Here is a 17,884-nt window from a genome sequence, read left to right on the forward strand (position 1 = left end):
ATTTTTTTTTACAGATAATGTAAGTAAATACCCTGTTCTTTATTATACAATTTAAATTTCAACAATATGTTGAGTAAAACAAAAGTAACAGATGAAAACGTATCAAAAATAACTGTCCTGGTTTTATCTGTCCTGTTTTTAGACCTTCCCCGATTTGGTGTGGGGCGATTTGCCAGTGGGGCGATTTGTCCTGCTTCCGTACTCACATGTGCAGGCAGAGAAGAGTGCTGAAATAATTTTAAATACAGTTAACCAGCCAGTGACAATACGGATTCGATTGCACATGCATCATCTTTACCCCAAAAATGATTAATGCCGTTTTGCCTACTTGTTTGACAAGAGATAATTTTTAAAAAGAAAAAGGATGACAAGCACAATGCCTCACATGGCGCAAAATGCCAGGCATGCGAAAAGCAGAAACTTCCAACTTTCCAGACCGAATGCAATTTGTATGGCATGAATTAAATACAGCTATGTCTAATGTATCTAACTAAGCATCCAGTAATGTCTAACTTATTTTAAATAGAACAATAAATGTAGCAAAAGATGTAGGTTCTGTGAAAAATCATAATTAGGATTCTAGACTCAGTTACTAGTACCACATATTCATTCTTTTCCAACATGCTGAATATATTCAATCAAAGTATTTAGAGGTGCTGAGGAGGGGGGAAAAGATCGCTTTATGAACTTTAAATAAAACATTGCCATTATATTAAGCAAAAAAAAAACATTAATGGGCATTATTGAACTTTATGCAATCCCCCTCCCCCTGCAATAAATGGCTTGTATTCTCAATGAAAAACTATCCAAGTTTGTAGCCAGCTAGTGTTTTTCTTCAGTGCATGTATAGTGATCAAAATCAAGTAAATAATCATACTTAACCCAGAGGATATCCTGAAATAGCAAGGAGGTGTGAGCTACCTGTAGAAGACCTCACTGTTCTTTAGACGAAGAGCAATAATAAAAGCATATTGCCTTTCCTTTAGTTTTGTTGAATGCATGTAAGGATTTTTATTATATTGTGTTTAACATTAACCTCTAATAGCCTTTGATCTAAATTCTTTTTAAGCTGATAAATCTATACAAAAAGTTGACGACAAAATTATATTTGCAATAGTTTTGTGTAAATTAAAAATGTTCTCTATCATGAAGAAGAATTTAGTTACTCAAAACATGTGCTTTCATATGAAGTGAGAAACAAACTGAATACATGTCTTCATAACTTGATGTATTTTGGGAATAAAATTAACAAGACATTTTAATTCATTGCTGCTTTACTTCCCTCAAATATTTTGGCACATATCTTTTTGTAAAATATAATATTGTTTGACAATACATGAAGTAATGTTAATGACAATTAATTACATGAACAACAGTTTATATTAATTTAACACACACAAGAATATTTACTGTGGATTCATTTTTTTTCATGGGTACCAATTTTTGTGGACCAAGGAAAACTTGCATTTTCATGGATATTTGATTTCGTGATTTTGCCAAAGTCTGCATAAATTCCTATAGAAAATAAGTAATTTGTTGGACATTGGAATTCGTGGTTCCCCGTTAACCACGAAATCCACGAAAATTGGTATCCAACGAATAATAATGAATACAGTATTTACAATAAAATGAACTACACATAATGTTTATAACACACAATACAGTTATCAAAATCTTTAAAGTGAGAGATTATATAATTGCTGATCAGACCTTTAAACACCGCATACATTTATCTGAACTAGAAATAAAACTTAATTCTGCTGATGAGGTAGTTTCTAATAACCTATGACCTTTGGATGGCATTGATTATCATGACACATGCTTTCATATTCTGCTTTAGTTATAATCCTAACTGTTATGGTAGCTGTGGACTTTAATATATATGTTTAAGTCTAAACAATATTGAATAATTATTTTCTTAAATGACAATAGAGTTATACTAAGGTATGAAAAGATACAACCAATAAGGATAAAGGAAGATTGGCACGAACAATATAAAACATTGACCTAACATGGCAAAAAAAACAAAAACAGAACTATAGGTCACTCTATGGCTTAGTTGCAAAGTGCTAAATCATCCAGTCACCAAATGTCATACCGGAGAAAACAACATGACTTAATACAGGTATATAAAGATGTGCTGGAGTCATAGACTATTATTATGATATCAACCCTCCCCTTATTATTTTAATCAAAGAAAGAATAAATGAAAGAGAGAAATAATAATAAAATCAAACTTGAAAAAGTATAATTATGTTTATTAGTTGTAGATTTGAAGTGAACACAAGGTGTTGTCTTAATCTTTTTTTTTTTTTCAATTTGGCAATGAAGGTTAAAAATTTAAAATGTAAAACTGTAACAGAAAGTCTTTCCTGTAGAAGATTCATAACTCTTACAAATAAATGACAAATAAAATGAAAAAGTTATCTTAGTAAAAATCTGTAAAAAACACTTCAATATTAAAGTGTTCTCCTCAGAAATTTCTGATATCATCCTGGTTAGCAGGAAATTATGAAATACCATCTTGTTTCTGGAAATTATAGCGTCACATCCATAACACTACCTATAAGAAACTTATTTCAGATAGCATCACATTACCATGATGCTAAAAGGCCCTGGGGAGAACACTATAATTTAATCATTTATTTAAAGAGAAGGAACAAGTTTTATTAGAATATATTCTTAAATTTAAAATGATATAATACATTACATATACTATTCTTAACAGATAAACAACTGTTATGTAAACAAATAAACATATTTGATCATTTTATAATATAGCACCGTTTTAACATTTATTTTTACTATGAATAATACTGAAAATTCTATTAAAACTATATATTCTAACAGGACTGGTCTTAAAAAAACATCCCACTTTAAGTGGGAAATACAAAGTTTCATATACTTTTCTTTTTATAACTATCTAATGTAATTGCTGCATGAATATCAAAATGAAGAGATATAAAGTATATAATATACACAGTTAAAACACACAACCAAAGCTTGCATGGTCTTAAATCTAATTGGAAACTCACACCATTATGAGGAGTTTAAGCCTGACCAATAAAATTAAAGGCAAAATACTTTATGAACCAGGCTTAAAATCATTTTTGATACTAAATAACTACCATTCTTCTAATTTCTCACTATAAAAAGACACTACTAAAAAGTTTACGTTAATGAAATCTACTTCTGGTATGATTATTCGAATTCAAATATTTTGCTGTTATTTTTATAATGCTTTAGCTTATGACTGAAACTAGATTTATTATATCTAATTTAACCATCATTATTTTTCCAAATCATTGCAAAATTTTAAACAGGAGTACATAAGTATTACCGGTAGGGAAAATATAAAATACTTAACAGAATAAGGGAGACTAATGTTCCTTTATTACATAAAATATAAGTCTACTTCTTCTCAAAACATTAGGCTTGCAGAAGTCATCATGAGATTTATTACCGGTATTCAAAAAACATATTCACGACTTCAATCGTAAATGAATTTGAGGACCATTTTTCAGATAATACATTATTTCCTTCATCAGCATTTAGACATCATATATGAAAAAAGACTAGTAGTTTAAATTTTCACACTAGAATACAATTGCAAGAAAGGTGTGGAGGTGAAATATGAACTTTTGGAGAGAAACTTCCTTAAATACACAAAATATTGCACAATATATGCCTTTTATACAAAAATTAAAAACAATAAATAACATATGTTTTGCCATTGTCACAGTTAATGAATAAGTGCTATACAAACCCAATTTCAATTTTACAATTATGACCATTTTATGCTAGCTGTGTATTCTCTACTGTGATTGCCTTTATATTGTCCCCACAGGAAAGTCAGTACAGTTTGTTATTGTTCATTTTTTCATTTAAATTATTTTATAGATATCATGTAGGGCTAGATGAAATCTTTGAAAACTCTAAGAATATAAATTGATACCATTCAGAAAGAAAATTGAAGCTCAAAATAGAGAATTATAAACATTTAAGATAATTTTTCAAATTTGTTTTTTGGTATTAAATAATCAAACTGCATTTTTGTAATTATAAAACTGATAAATGACCATGCTGATCAAATGAAACTGCATATTACTTTTCAATTCAAACTTGATCCAAACGTACATTTACATTGGGCATTTTCTTATAAAATACATCAAAAGTATGTGCAATAATGAAATTTTTGACACAGAAATAGGTCTCACTTTTAAGGGGAATACCATTTTACCATATTTAATCAGCTTATTGACCTTTGGACTCTTTTCAGAGGTGGTCAAACTGTTCATCTATTATATTTTTTTACAAACAATGGCATAATGAATGATCGACAAAGCTCAATGAAATTAAAAAATACAAGAGGCTCTCAAGAGCCTGAATCGCTCACCTGTATTTCAGAGGAGAAGATTTTTAAATGTTAGCAAACTTGATGAACAAATTGTGTAAAATTGTCTTTAAAGGGCAATTGACAATTTTGGTCATATTAACTTTTTTGTAGATCTTACTTTGCTAAACATTATTGCTGCTTACAGTTTATATATATCTATAATAATATTCAAAATAATAACAAAAAACTGCAAAATTTTGTTAAAACTACCAATTCGGTGGCAGCAACCCAACAATGGGTTGTTCGATTAGTCTGAAAATTTCAGAGCTGATAGATCTTGACCAATTGAACAATTTTATCCCTGTCAGATTTGCTCTAAAAGCTTTAGTTTTTGAGATATAAGCCAAAAACTGCATTTGACCCCTATGTTCTATTTTTAGCCATGGCGGCCATGTTTGTCAATGGATCAAAACTTCGGATACATTTTATAAACTAGATACCCTAAGGAACATTTAGTTAAAGTTTGAAGGTATTTTGCCCAGTAGTTTCAGAGGAGAAGATTTTTGAAATAGTTTACGACGACAGACAATGACACACGACAGACAACAACGACAGACGACGGACGACAACGGATGCCAAGTGATGGCATAAGCTCACATGGGGCCCTTCGGGCCCCGGTGAGCTAACAAGGATCAATTAATTTCCATATTAAATTTCTAATGTTGAATTTAAATACTGTAAATAAAGATATTTGTGTGATGATCTTAATAATGCATATATTTAACTGGATGTATATCACAATGATAAAAATTGGTACCGTTAAAGTTATAAAAGGCTAATTTCTATTATAACTAGTTATATTAACTACAGGAATTGAATACCACATTATATGGTCAGTGGTGGAAGATTGACAATAAGTGAATACTTTCTGATTTGAGTATTCTAATTTGTGAAAAGGGAGATAAATCATGCACACTTTTTTAAATGAATGATTAAAAACTATACTTTGTTGAAAAAAAATGTGCATTATGTAAATACATAATCATACACCCCTAAAAATCATTGAAGTAATTTAAAAAGAAAAGGACATATGTCTTTATTACAAACATAAACTAAGTAAAATATAGCTTGTACTAGACCATATCAGTTTGTAAAACTTAATTGATAATCTGTACTGTGTATGATCTTATAGAGTCAAACAAATATGGCTCATAATAAACACATCACTTAAATTAAACTCATATGATGAATGATATATGTGATATGAATGAAAACAAAGTCATATTTCTAACAATATGATTGACCAAGATATGGCACAAGTTACAAGACTGTAGGTATAAAAAAATTCATAACACAACATCCATCAACTACAAATTTCCCATGGAATTTCTTAAAAACTATGTAATAAATGAAAACCTGGGCTAAAATATCCAAGATATATGCACCTGACATGCTTTATAAAGTTGATATAAAATTCTGGAATTTTTTTATAATACTATTGTAATAAAAAATATTATACAGATGAAAGAATCAGCTCAACTATTCCATGGAGAGACATTATTTTCAAATGCAAATGAGATACTGGTACATTTCCAATTTTATCAAAACATGTTTAGTTTTTTCTTGCAGGTTTGAACTTTCCAGTTGGATCTTCTATGTAGTACTTGTTCCAAACATCTTTATGCTGTGAGACACGCCCCCATGGCTTAAATCGTCCATTCCAATGTAGTAACTTGGCCATTCGTATAAACTGTTTTGTGTAACTTGTTCCTGATGTCCAGCCTAAAATAGTACAAATATCAATGACAGTGAGAAAATATAATATTCTATTCAAGTCATCCATTTTGCTGGTAAAAATGGAGATGAGATTGATTCCAATTTAGAAGACCTCGATGTACTATGCAAGAGAATTGTCATAGTGAAATGTCATTGATTTCAGGAGGTTTTCTGAGCAATAGGCATACATTCCAATGCACAGAGGTAAACTATATAAACCTTCTTTTGTTATGATAGTGCATAAAAAAATCACTGATGTTTTTGAAGTACTTTATTTATTCATCTTTAGTTTACATGAAAACATGTTTTTTTAATTCCAAGAAAGCATTATTTTGATATAAGACAAAAATATATAAAACCATTTTATTGGAAAAAAACATCTTGTTATAAATTTATACAATAATTGTCTGTTCATAACATTAAAGAGCTTAACAATCTAGGTAAATACCTTTATTTAGCTGATAAGATTCATTATTCATAATATAGTGCTCATATTTCATAATTTATATAATTTGTTGTCATTCTCCGCCAATGATTCAATGATTCAAACTATTTGTAATTGTAAAACACATATGTAATTATTCACTGATGCTATTATATTTGTATATGTAAATTCTATAAGCTGTATTGCTTTTGAATAAAAGACTATTACAATTACTACCTAGATATCTAACATGCCATCCAGGATCTATATTGGTATATTTCTTATAAAAGACAATCATCATTGGAGGTTGTGAACCTCCTCCTCCTCTTTCATTCCCATAGATTTCCTCTCTGAAAAATAAATCAGCCTTTCTTCAAATAAGTGTTGTCAAATTTCTATTTATTAATTGTTGTTTTTCATCACAGTTCGGCTGCTAACTAAAAATGAAATTATTCTGTTGTTGTTTCTGATAAAAATGTAATGAAAAAATGTGTTGGACGGATGAACGCAGGTAATAGCTATGTAGCCCCCAGTCCTAGAGTGGGGGTATACCAAGGGTCTGGAAACGGTCATATATGCCAGTCATGTCCTAAGATGAAACTATTTGTCCTAAACGAGTAATAGGGATTTAGGACAAATTTTATTTTTTTAATGAAGTAATTTCGGTCATTTCATTGACTCAATGATTGAAATCGGATTTCTTAATCGCCATTTTGCACTGTCTTGTGTAAGTTGTGATCACTTGTTTTTGTTTATAATCCCTTTCCTGTAATGAAACTGCCACTCCAGTAGTTTGATAATCCTGAGGGCCCTCCTAATATCTATATCAATGCCTCCGGGAAACATTGGCTAATGATCGCTAATCACTTTTTACCTGTGGTTTTAATTCACACCTGACAGTGATCACAAGCTCAGAATAATATCTTAACAAAAATTGAAATTCCCTGACAAGTGTATTTATTATTTAATTACTTTTCAGCAAAGACAATCATCAAATCTGATTTAAAAATTAAACCTAAATTTACGGAGAAAAAAGTATTTTTTCATGTGCTTTATTTACTATATAATACGCATGCGTGAAATTGTCTTCAGCAAATTTAATGTTTAATCGTAAAATGCAAATTGATTTCATGCTAAATTAAACGAGTGCAACTATTATCTGTTACATTCAAACACTTTTAAAGGTAATAAAATAAAAAAGTCATAAAAAGCCGGTGATTTCCTGTCAATTTGATAAACAAAACAAATCCCGGAAAGGAATCAGGAATTATTCGTACTTTAACTTTATCGCAAACTTCCGGTTTTAACTTTTGTCAAATCGAAAGAAACGTAAGCAATGTCTGAGAGATTTACAATTTTGAATCATTAAAATCATTTCAATTTTAAACTATTGGCTTCCCTAAACTGTTCTTCATGGTAATGGTAAGACATTTACTTAGTAAATGCGATGAAACAGCAATACAAGTTCGTTGATGCGATGAATCTAGTCAAGTTGTCATCGACAATTTGGAAAGGGGCACCAACTTTTCTATCATCTCAAAATGACCGAAATTGTGTGGAAAAATTTCCGGATCCTTGGGGTATACCATAATACAATACCAAGGAATGCTCTCCTTTAAGCTTCAAGAACTTCAATAATATAATACATAAACAATAACGAACAATAACGAACACTACATGGTCTAGAAAAGCCTGTCTTGGCACAGGGACCAAATACAGTGTGATAAAACCAGTCAGCGTTGCAACAGCTGTTGGTTGAATACCACAGATAAAAAAAATAAAATTCAAATTTTGAATACTGCAATCTAGAGAACATTTTCAAATTTCTAGCTTTCTTATTTCCTAAATCACATCAAAACATATAAACCCTTTTTATGGTATTGAATACAATATATTTAAACCCATTTATCCTGTAGAAATCACCAAATACTTACTTTGTATTTAACTCCAACCAATGTTGTAACTGATTTGTTATATTGTATTTCCTCCAGAGGTTAAGGTCTGCTATAAATACACCAGTATTAAAGGCACACTCTGTTGGGTCAATCTTCATTTCTTTAATGTTTTTACTTTTAAAGTCAATATAATCAGCATAATTATTCTAAAACATAACATAGGGTAATCAATGACAGATTTAAGTATATATGTATATCGTATAATAATTATCTACGCTAAATTGATAAAAAGACAAAATTATGATGCAAACATGCAATGATATATTTTTTTTTATAAGAGTAACAATCTAATGCAAAGATCTATTTTGGGAACTTTTCAGTTTCATTTTGTTCGTATGACAAATTATGTCTTGTAATGTAGAAATAAAATATTTGCAGATGACGCTATCTTGTAACATTTTAGATCACAAGGTCACAGACAAAAGATAAGGCATGTTGCCCTTCCCCAAAATGTTTGTTTGGACTCTGGCCTTAAAGTGGTGCTTATGACATTAAATGAATCAATAGCTACATTTAACAATGCAATGGTGTCTTTTTTTTATTTGATTTTTTAATTCTTACAATTGCATGGCAATCTAATTAGTTGTTGATGGAGGATATATCTTTTTGATGTATTCAAGATGAAAAAATTGACCATCAGAAAGTATACTAGAAAATCAATGCCAAATCCTAAATTTTCTGGAAAAAAAGTGTTCGTTGCAGCATCATGATATAATCCACTCTTAAATTTCTGACAATGTAACTGGTTATTTCTGAATTCCATCAAATTAAAAGGTTCAATCCCTTATTCAGGAAATAAAGGTACTTCTGCCCCTCAGAAGATGAGGACAGAAGTGATCACTACAATTCAGACAAATAGTTGTTCGTTTATGAATTTTTAAATTATAAAGAAACTAAGGTTTCAACTCCCTCTGGCAAAGTTGGCCATAGATGGATTTGGCTATTTTCATGTCCTTTTTGGTTCTTATACATCCTTGGCTTTCGCATATTTGGTTTTGAGCGTTACTGATGAAAGTAAATCCAGAAAAGAGCTTCTGGCGCATAAAATTTATAATGTTGTTTTCATTTTTTGTTCAGTTTAATCCCACTTCTTACCTTCATAAGAGTTAGCCTCCTAGAAGCACTGCTACATTCACTGGAGAAGCCAACTGCATGGCCGGGTGATAATTTCATGTCATACAATTCTTTTATATCACCTATCAAAACACAAATACTGATTAGGTTCAGTGTAGGTCATATTTTATTATGAGAAGCATACAAAGCTGCTAATTTTTAGGTAAATATTTACCATGGTTTCAAGAAATGAAATAATAAATGTGGCAAAGTCGGTAAACTCAACCTCCCAAAATTGTTTGCAAACAGACGATGCATATACTCATCTGTGTTTAGATCTTAATGAGTCGAAGGTAACTTCTTGTACCTAAAACTAAATTAACCTGTTAATGTGTTTCTATTTATCGATTCCCTCTTCATGCATGCAGGTATTCATACATCCTCGGCATACAATTTTTTTTGTTTTAAGCATTCCAGATGAAGGTAAATCAAGAAAAGTGATTAGTTTTCTCATTTGAATTGTTTTACATTGTCATTTTGAGTCCTTTTATAGCTGACTATGCAGTGTGGGTTTTACTCATTGTTGAAGGCCGTACAGTGACCTATAGTTGTTAATTTGTGTATCATTTTAGTCTCTTGTGGAGAGTTGTCTCATTGGCATTCATACTACATCTTCTTTTTTTTATATTCAGATGCACCATTTTATAAAGTTTTCATTATCGATGCCTGTTACCTTTTAAAAGTGTAAAAACAGGGGGTCTATACTTAATTTATATGATTGTCCATCTCATTTCAATCAAGGAACCTTATTTCCATCTACGAGGCAGTTATCTGAAAGTCTATGTTAATCAATATACGTTTTTTTTTTTAGACTAGACATTTAGGAACTTGACATATCATTAAGACACCAGTCCATTGTAGAAGACTGCATGTCGACATCTACATGTTTTAGTTTTTGTTTTGTTGTGTTGCTGGCTTATTGACAATATAAGCTATATGTATCTCAATTTAACATAATAACATCTGATGTTTTCATATACCCTTGATCTATCTGGATCAGACAGAAAATAATTCAAAAGATTTATAACATAATTTGACCATCTGAGTGTTACTGATTCCATCTTCAAAATTATTCCTTGCAAAATGCTGGATTATTACTATAAGGTCTGATTAACATCACATTCACAATTTTCCAAAAAGGACAATTTAATGGTCATAACTTAATTCCAATTTTAATCCCTTTCCTATAATTTTACCAAGGTGCCCCTAAGACTTAATCTGAACTGAAGGCCGTACTTTGACCTATAATGGTTTACTTTTACAAATTGTGACTTGGATGGAGAGTTGTCTCATTGGCACTCATACCACATCTTCTTATATCTAAGGATAACATTGGTACTGTGGATTCCTTTTTGTTGTTGGGATACTGATACCAATTTTTGTTGATTTTGTGGGTTTAGGTAAACCACAAATTTAAATATTCAACAAAGAACAATTCTTTATAGACTTTTATACAAATTTTGGCAAAACCACAAGTTTAAAATATCCATGAAAATACAAATTTTTCTCTATCCACCAAAATTAGTACCCATAAAAGGTACCCATAAAAATAAACAAATCCATAGTAATAGCCAAATTTGTAAAACCAACCTTGTACTATACTATCATCGTCTATGAAGAGTACTCTACCCTTAATATCAGGGAACAGTTTTGGTAAGTAATACCTGGCATAATTCAACTGAAATAAAAAAACAATGTAATAAAGTACAGAGCATCTTGAAGTTTTAGTATGTTGTGCAAAATGTTTGAATCCAAATAAATTTTAGTGTGAATAAAATTTGGTCGTACGGTTCTGGGTTTTACCTTGCTGTCACTTCATGAACTTAGACTGACTGAAGATTGTAAATCTACTGTCCAATAGTAGGTAGCTTTATAGTGTTTCAGCAAAATTTCAAACCAAGTTTACTTGATGGCACGTGTAGTAGTCATTTAAACCTTATCCAAACAAATGTTTCAACAGGTTTTTTTTAAACAAAAAAATGGAAATTGGCAATCCAAAGTTATATGATGTACCGTAAGAGTTTCCTCATTCAGTAAACATTAAACAATAGAATTGGCTAAAATTCAATGAGAGAATTGCTTTCCATTGATAATTCTGAAATATCAAATAAAAAAAGGCGGTTACAGACCTTAATTTCTTGAAAAATAAAAAAAAACGGAAATTGTCCTATCAAGTCAGTATAATTATCTGCCCTTGATTTTAAAAGGATGTTTTCTCAAAATTTTAAAACACTTTACAACACTTAATTTTTTGATAGTTTAATCCTATAATTTCAAGTTTTAGATATATATTTGTTGTATATTGAATGATACCAGGTAAAATATTTTTAAAACAAAAAAGTTTTTTTGCAACATGCCTAGAAGGGATGCTCAGAAAAAGACAGTAAATCTACCTTAAGGTTGCATTTCTGTAAATATAGACGATGCAATTTCCCTTAGGAACTCCCTTTACGGCTAAAACGGCCACTTTTACTATTGAAGTTTCGTGAAAAATTATATCCTAGAATGGAAAGTTGATATGCACTACTATTTTATTCAAAGGTCAAAACATAGGGCTGTGGGCATATTTTCAACATTTATATGCCCGAACTTCTATGATTTAAAACTTATACTTAAATTCTGTACTACCCCTTCCCTTACTTTAAATATTTCTCAGAATTCAAAATTTGTTGCATCCTGTGTATATATACTGGTAACATTCAAAAGTTATGTCTCTATGAGATGAAACATAGAGATCATAGCTGGGAACCAGTACGTAATCAAAACAAAATATCTATGAATATTATATATCTCCCCAAAAGAGGCGTGGTTTGTGAAACAGCTGTACTTACAAAGTGCAACCTGTAGGCAGATTATCTTTTACAGATGACATAATAGGAAAAATAAAAAACAAGCAAATATTCCATGTATAATAAAATCTTACAGGTTTAGCTAGATCCTGACGTCCACCACGGACTTTAATCTTTCCTTTCACCCAACTTTCAGGAAATACTTTGATTTGGTAATGAATATCCTTCAGCTTGGTTGTTTCTATCCATATTCTGTTTAAAAGATGCATATTATAATTATAGTTTAACAGTTTGATCAATGACATATTGTTCATCCATTTCTGACCATTCCTTTACAAGTCTTATGTTATAAAAATTCCACTTTAATCTCCATGTTATATATGTTGATACCTGAACTCAAAAAGATTTTACTGTAAAACCAGAGAGGACAATGGACATATGACAGATGGAAACTTCAGAACAAAGGCATGATAATACATCTATATACTGTGAATTCATTATTATTCTTGGGATACCAATTTTCGTGGGTATGGGTTAATCACAAATCTAAATTTTTAATGAAGTACATTGTACAAATATTTTAAGACTTTGGGAAAACCACAAAATCAAATATCCATGAAAATACATTTTTTTTTCTCAATCCACCAAAATTGGTATTAACGAAAAGAAATGAATCCACAGTACAGGTCAAGGCATCTGTATACAAGGTATAAAGCATACAGGTCAAGGCATCTGTATAGAAGGTATGAAGCATACAGGTCAATGCATCTGTATACAAGTTATGAAGCATACAGGTCTTCTACCTAATGAAATATAAAGCTTTATACAAATCGTTTACACAATCACTGCTGATGCCTGATAGCATCCCTACAAAAATGTATGTCTGGTATTCTGCGACAGGCGAGAATACCAAAATTTTATAACCATATTTAACTTTAAGGAAGCCTCCTTCAGAGCTATGATAAAAATCATTTTGTCCATTTTTTCTAGTGCATGATAAATCCAAAACGCTAACACATTTAAAAAAAAATAAATGTGGATAGTGTCCACATGTGGACACAGATGATGCCCCTGCTTGTGTAAATGCTCTTTTGTTCCGACATTGGAAAGTTCCGGGCAGAAAGAACTAACTAGCCGAAAAGTTGATTACAAAAGTCAAATGGAACTTATCAACTAGCCACAAAGTTCCTCTTTGGCAAACAAGTCAAAACCGGAACTAACAAACTAGCCCAAAATTTCCAACGGAACTTATCAACCAGTCACAAAGTTCCATTTGGAGAATTGATGCAAAGAACCACATGAGGAGGGGGTATTCTTCCCTCTCTTGAGGGTACTATGAATACTAAATTTGCATGATAATGCAACTTATTTCGTTTTATGTGAGGCTTTGTGAGCTATGAAATACAACTTAAATTTTGCATATTTGTCCCCAAAGAAACCCCTTTCAGTGCATTGGATGTTCTTGTAAATTAATGATTTGCTCTTATATATACTGATACTCATTCTTCCCCCTCTTTCTTCAAAAAGGACGAAATATGGTATATTTGGAAGGATGTAACTAGTTGTTCTGTTCCGCCAGAACTATTCAACTAGCTACATTGTTCCGGGACTTTTCAACTAGCTACTTTTTTCCAGAACTTTTCGACTGCACTCGGAATAAAACAACTAGTTGGAAAGTTCCATCGGAATGAAATAACTAGTTGAAAAGTTCCGCCTAAACAAAGTAACTGACGGAACATAGTGGCTGTTACATTTGCATAGCATAGAGTTATAAAGGGACATAACTGAAGAACGGTAAAAGTGACGCTACTCAAATTTGAACTTGATCTGAGTTTTGTGGTAATAAGCATTGTGTGTAAGTCTCATAACATTTGGTTGAGGCTAACTTAAGCAGAGAACAGAAACTAAAAATTCAGCAATTTTTCTATTTGTAAACACGCATAACTCTAGAATGGTTGTGTTTAAGTTTTATGACATTTGGTTGAGACAAACTAAAGTTAGAGAATGGAAACGAAAAATTCAGCAATTTTTATGTTTATAAAGGGACATAACTCAAGAATGGTAAAAGTGTTCTCACCAAATTTCGTACTTAATCTGTATTATGTAGTAATAAGCATTGTGTATAAGTTTCATTACATTGGGTTAAGGCAAACTAAAGTTAGAAAAAGGAAAAAAAAAATTTGTACTTGATCTTAGTTTTGTGGTAATGAATATTGTGTATAGGTTTCATAATATTTGGTTGGGGCAAACTTAAGTTACAGAATGGAAACTAAAAATTTTGCAATCTTTCGATTTATAAAGGGGCATAACTCAATAATAGTTAAAGTGACACTACCCAAATTCAACTTGATCTGTGTTTTATCAGTGGAAGTCAAAATTAAACATTGCATTGTATAAAGCATTGATTGTAGTTGATTCAACTATAATCATGGACAAAGGAAGATAACTCCAATTTTAATAAAATGCTTAGCTGAGATCAGCTGGATACGACCGCAGAGGTCCAACCCTGAACAGTTGGGGCAAAAATGGACACAATATTCGCACTTGATACAGGTCTGAATTTGGATTGTAATTAAATATTTGACACATAATAGGTTTCTGACACAGAATAACTGTAGTCAAAGAACTTAGAATTGGTTATATGATTTGAATTTATATTCAATTTTTTGCTTTTGTGCAATACACCATGCTGTTGCGTATTGAAATTATTTTTCAAAAAAAAAAAAATATTTGAAGAAATTTTCTTTTTAATTTCTGAAATCTGAAATGAGAAAAAATTGCACCCCCCCACCAATTTTTTTTCACCTTCCCACCTTTTTCCAAAAAAAAATTCTTTCCCTCAAGATATGGTCATAATCTCAATTCAAATTTCCAATGGAGTTTGCAACCATAATTACCAATCTAAATACATCATAAAAGTCTTAAAATAGAAAATGACATACATAATCATGGCTAAAATCAATATTCCTTTAATAGTAACTTCTAAAAATTAATTGACAGCTAATCACCTCAAGACATCTTTATACATAATTTAAAAGCAATGTAAGGGAGGTAATCCAATTTTTTTTTTTAATACTTTAAATGTACCGTTAAAAGGCTTGTATAGTCCACGGTTTTATTCTCCAAAATTGAACCTGCCAGAAGGGGTGCGGACTATAGAGTACAATAAGCCAGAAATAAGAGAAAAAAATCTATTTCGCGAGGTGGTTTGTTTACGTTCCGCCATGTTTGTTATTGATATTGTAGAGGGCGCTCTTATCATTTTTCAAACCAATAATTTAGCCTAATCCATATTAATAAGTTATTCTTATTCAATATCAAATTAATACTGATAAATTTAAAAATTAAACGCTTCATTACAAATTTCTCGTTTCTTTTCAATGCATTCCTTAAAATAAACTGATATCTGCTTGAATGAAACGGTACAAAAAAAGTATAAAAGACAACCGTAAACCAGCTTACGATGTGTAAACTACAAAACGCAATCGGTTATTATTTGTTCCGTTTTGGTGTTTCATACTGACTAATATGTTTTGTATTAGCTTAAGACCATTCAAACATTGATGTGATCGATATAATAAATACTGTTTTACATAAGGATGAAACTGTTTTACTTTCAAAGTTGTATTATAGTGATATCTATTATGTACGGATTTCGACTCTCATCGTTTTTTTTCTTCTTTTACATGTGCTATTCAAACTTCCGGTTTAAACATACACAAGTTTCTAAATTGTTTTTTGTATGATTTAGACTTATTTTAACAATCATGAAGTGTTCTAGAATCATTTACAAGCAGTTTCAGCTTCTGTTTGATGATGGAAAACAGGTTTTTCCAAAAAAAATACCGCAAACGACCACACACGATGTGAAATTACCAGAGTTTCATTAGACCTTTCCTAACAGTTACAAAAAGTTTTTTTTCCTGAAATTTCGTGGGGAGAAGGGGGTGCGGACTATGTACCTGATTACGGTATTTGGATTACCTTCCTTACACTGCTTATAAATTGTCCATTAACCAGGAAACCCTTGTTTTCCCCTCTTTTTAGCCCCTAATTCCTAAACGGTTTGAGCCATAACCCCCCAAAGTCAATCCTAACCATCCCTTTGTGGTACAGAAACTTGTGGTATAATTTCAGAGCGATTCATACACCGTTCCACAAGTTATTGTCTGGAAACTATAAAAATGCTTATTTGGGCCCTTTTTTGGCCCCTAATTCCTTAACTGTACCATAACCCCCAAAATCAATCCTAACCTTCCTTTTGTGTTATTGATCCTTATTGTAAAATTTCATAGAGATCCATTCACTTAAACTAAAGTTATTGTGCGAAAACCAATGTGTCTTCTGACAACGACGACGCCAACGTCATACCAATATACGACCGCAAACATTTTTTGCGGTCGTATAATAATAACTTGATATTTAGAAGAAAATTAAAATTTTGCCTCTTTTTCCATTTATAAAGGGGCATAACTCTAGAACGGTTAAAGTGACACCACCAAAATTCAAACTTGATCTGTATTTTGTGGTAATAAGCATTGTGTAGAAGTTTCATAACATTTGGTTGAGGCAAACTCAAGTTAGAGAACGGAAACCAATTTTGGGACGTACGTACGTATGTACATACGTACAAGGGTAATCCTTAGTGCCCCCACCGCTACGGCGGGGGCATAAAAAAAAAGTTATCTACCTTAAGTGGTCTTGACTTTCTGCATCCACTACTAAATGAAAGAAAACATGGTGTTTTGTGTTGCTATAGATACTGTTGATCAGGGCAACCATTCCACCAATCGTATTTTTATCTGATGTTATACACACATGGACGGCATCTTTGTGTAAACTGGAATTACTTTTGTAATCATCAGCCTCTTGACGATAAATACCTGTAAATAAATGTTAATTCAGGTGGTACTGGTATATGACTTTGAAAAAATAATAATGAATTCTATGTTATCATTTTGTTACTTCCAAACTTTCAATTTCAGTTGAATAAATAACACTTGTGTTTTATCAAAAGAATGAATAATTATTTTTCCTTCGCCACTTATTTTGTAAAAAAAACGGTTCATTGAAGATTTCCATTTAAAAGTTATATACTCTTGAGATGGCTGACTGCAGTCACTACTATGAAGCTTTTCATCACTTTGATGATTTTATTTACAGTACAGCAGTAAATTATTTGATTTTGTACGGAAGTAGTCAGGTTATAATAATAATAGTCCTGAGATATGTTCCTAACTTCTTGATCTTTTTTATTTGTTGTTTTTTTTTCATTCCCTTTTTCATGTTTTTTTTTCTCTTTCTGTCAAATACATTTTAATGCACATTTATAGTGATGTTTGGAGATTAAACATTCCAAATGATCCATTTTTGTACATTTTTAATGTAGGTATTTTCAAGTAAAATACAGTATACCTGTAATAGTACTGACATCCATAGATAGAATGGCACCAATATTTGTTGATCATTTTGATTTGGTAAACTTTCCAAA

General features: G+C 31.1%; 1 protein-coding gene across 2 annotated transcripts in view; it reads right to left on the reverse strand.

The window, feature by feature from the left end:
- Positions 1–1,256: 1,256 nt before the first annotated feature.
- LOC127719896 (glycosyltransferase 8 domain-containing protein 1-like) overlaps positions 1,257–17,884 on the reverse strand; it is a 33,712-nt gene continuing 17,084 nt past the window's right edge. For both annotated transcript variants that reach the window (XM_052226252.1, XM_052226251.1), the window contains exons 3-9: positions 17,084–17,276; positions 12,528–12,645; positions 11,195–11,282; positions 9,587–9,687; positions 8,471–8,637; positions 6,774–6,886; positions 1,257–6,118 (exon numbers count right to left, since the gene is read on the reverse strand). In XM_052226252.1, coding sequence (XP_052082212.1) covers positions 5,949–6,118; positions 6,774–6,886; positions 8,471–8,637; positions 9,587–9,687; positions 11,195–11,282; positions 12,528–12,645; positions 17,084–17,276 — 950 coding nt within the window. In that variant the 3' untranslated portion in view covers positions 1,257–5,948. The remainder of the gene's footprint in view (positions 6,119–6,773; positions 6,887–8,470; positions 8,638–9,586; positions 9,688–11,194; positions 11,283–12,527; positions 12,646–17,083; positions 17,277–17,884) is intronic.

The sequence above is a fragment of the Mytilus californianus genome, unplaced genomic scaffold (assembly GCF_021869535.1).
Source record: "Mytilus californianus isolate M0D057914Y unplaced genomic scaffold, xbMytCali1.0.p SCAF_11, whole genome shotgun sequence".
In the NCBI taxonomy this organism is placed as follows: Eukaryota; Metazoa; Mollusca; class Bivalvia; order Mytilida; family Mytilidae; genus Mytilus; species Mytilus californianus.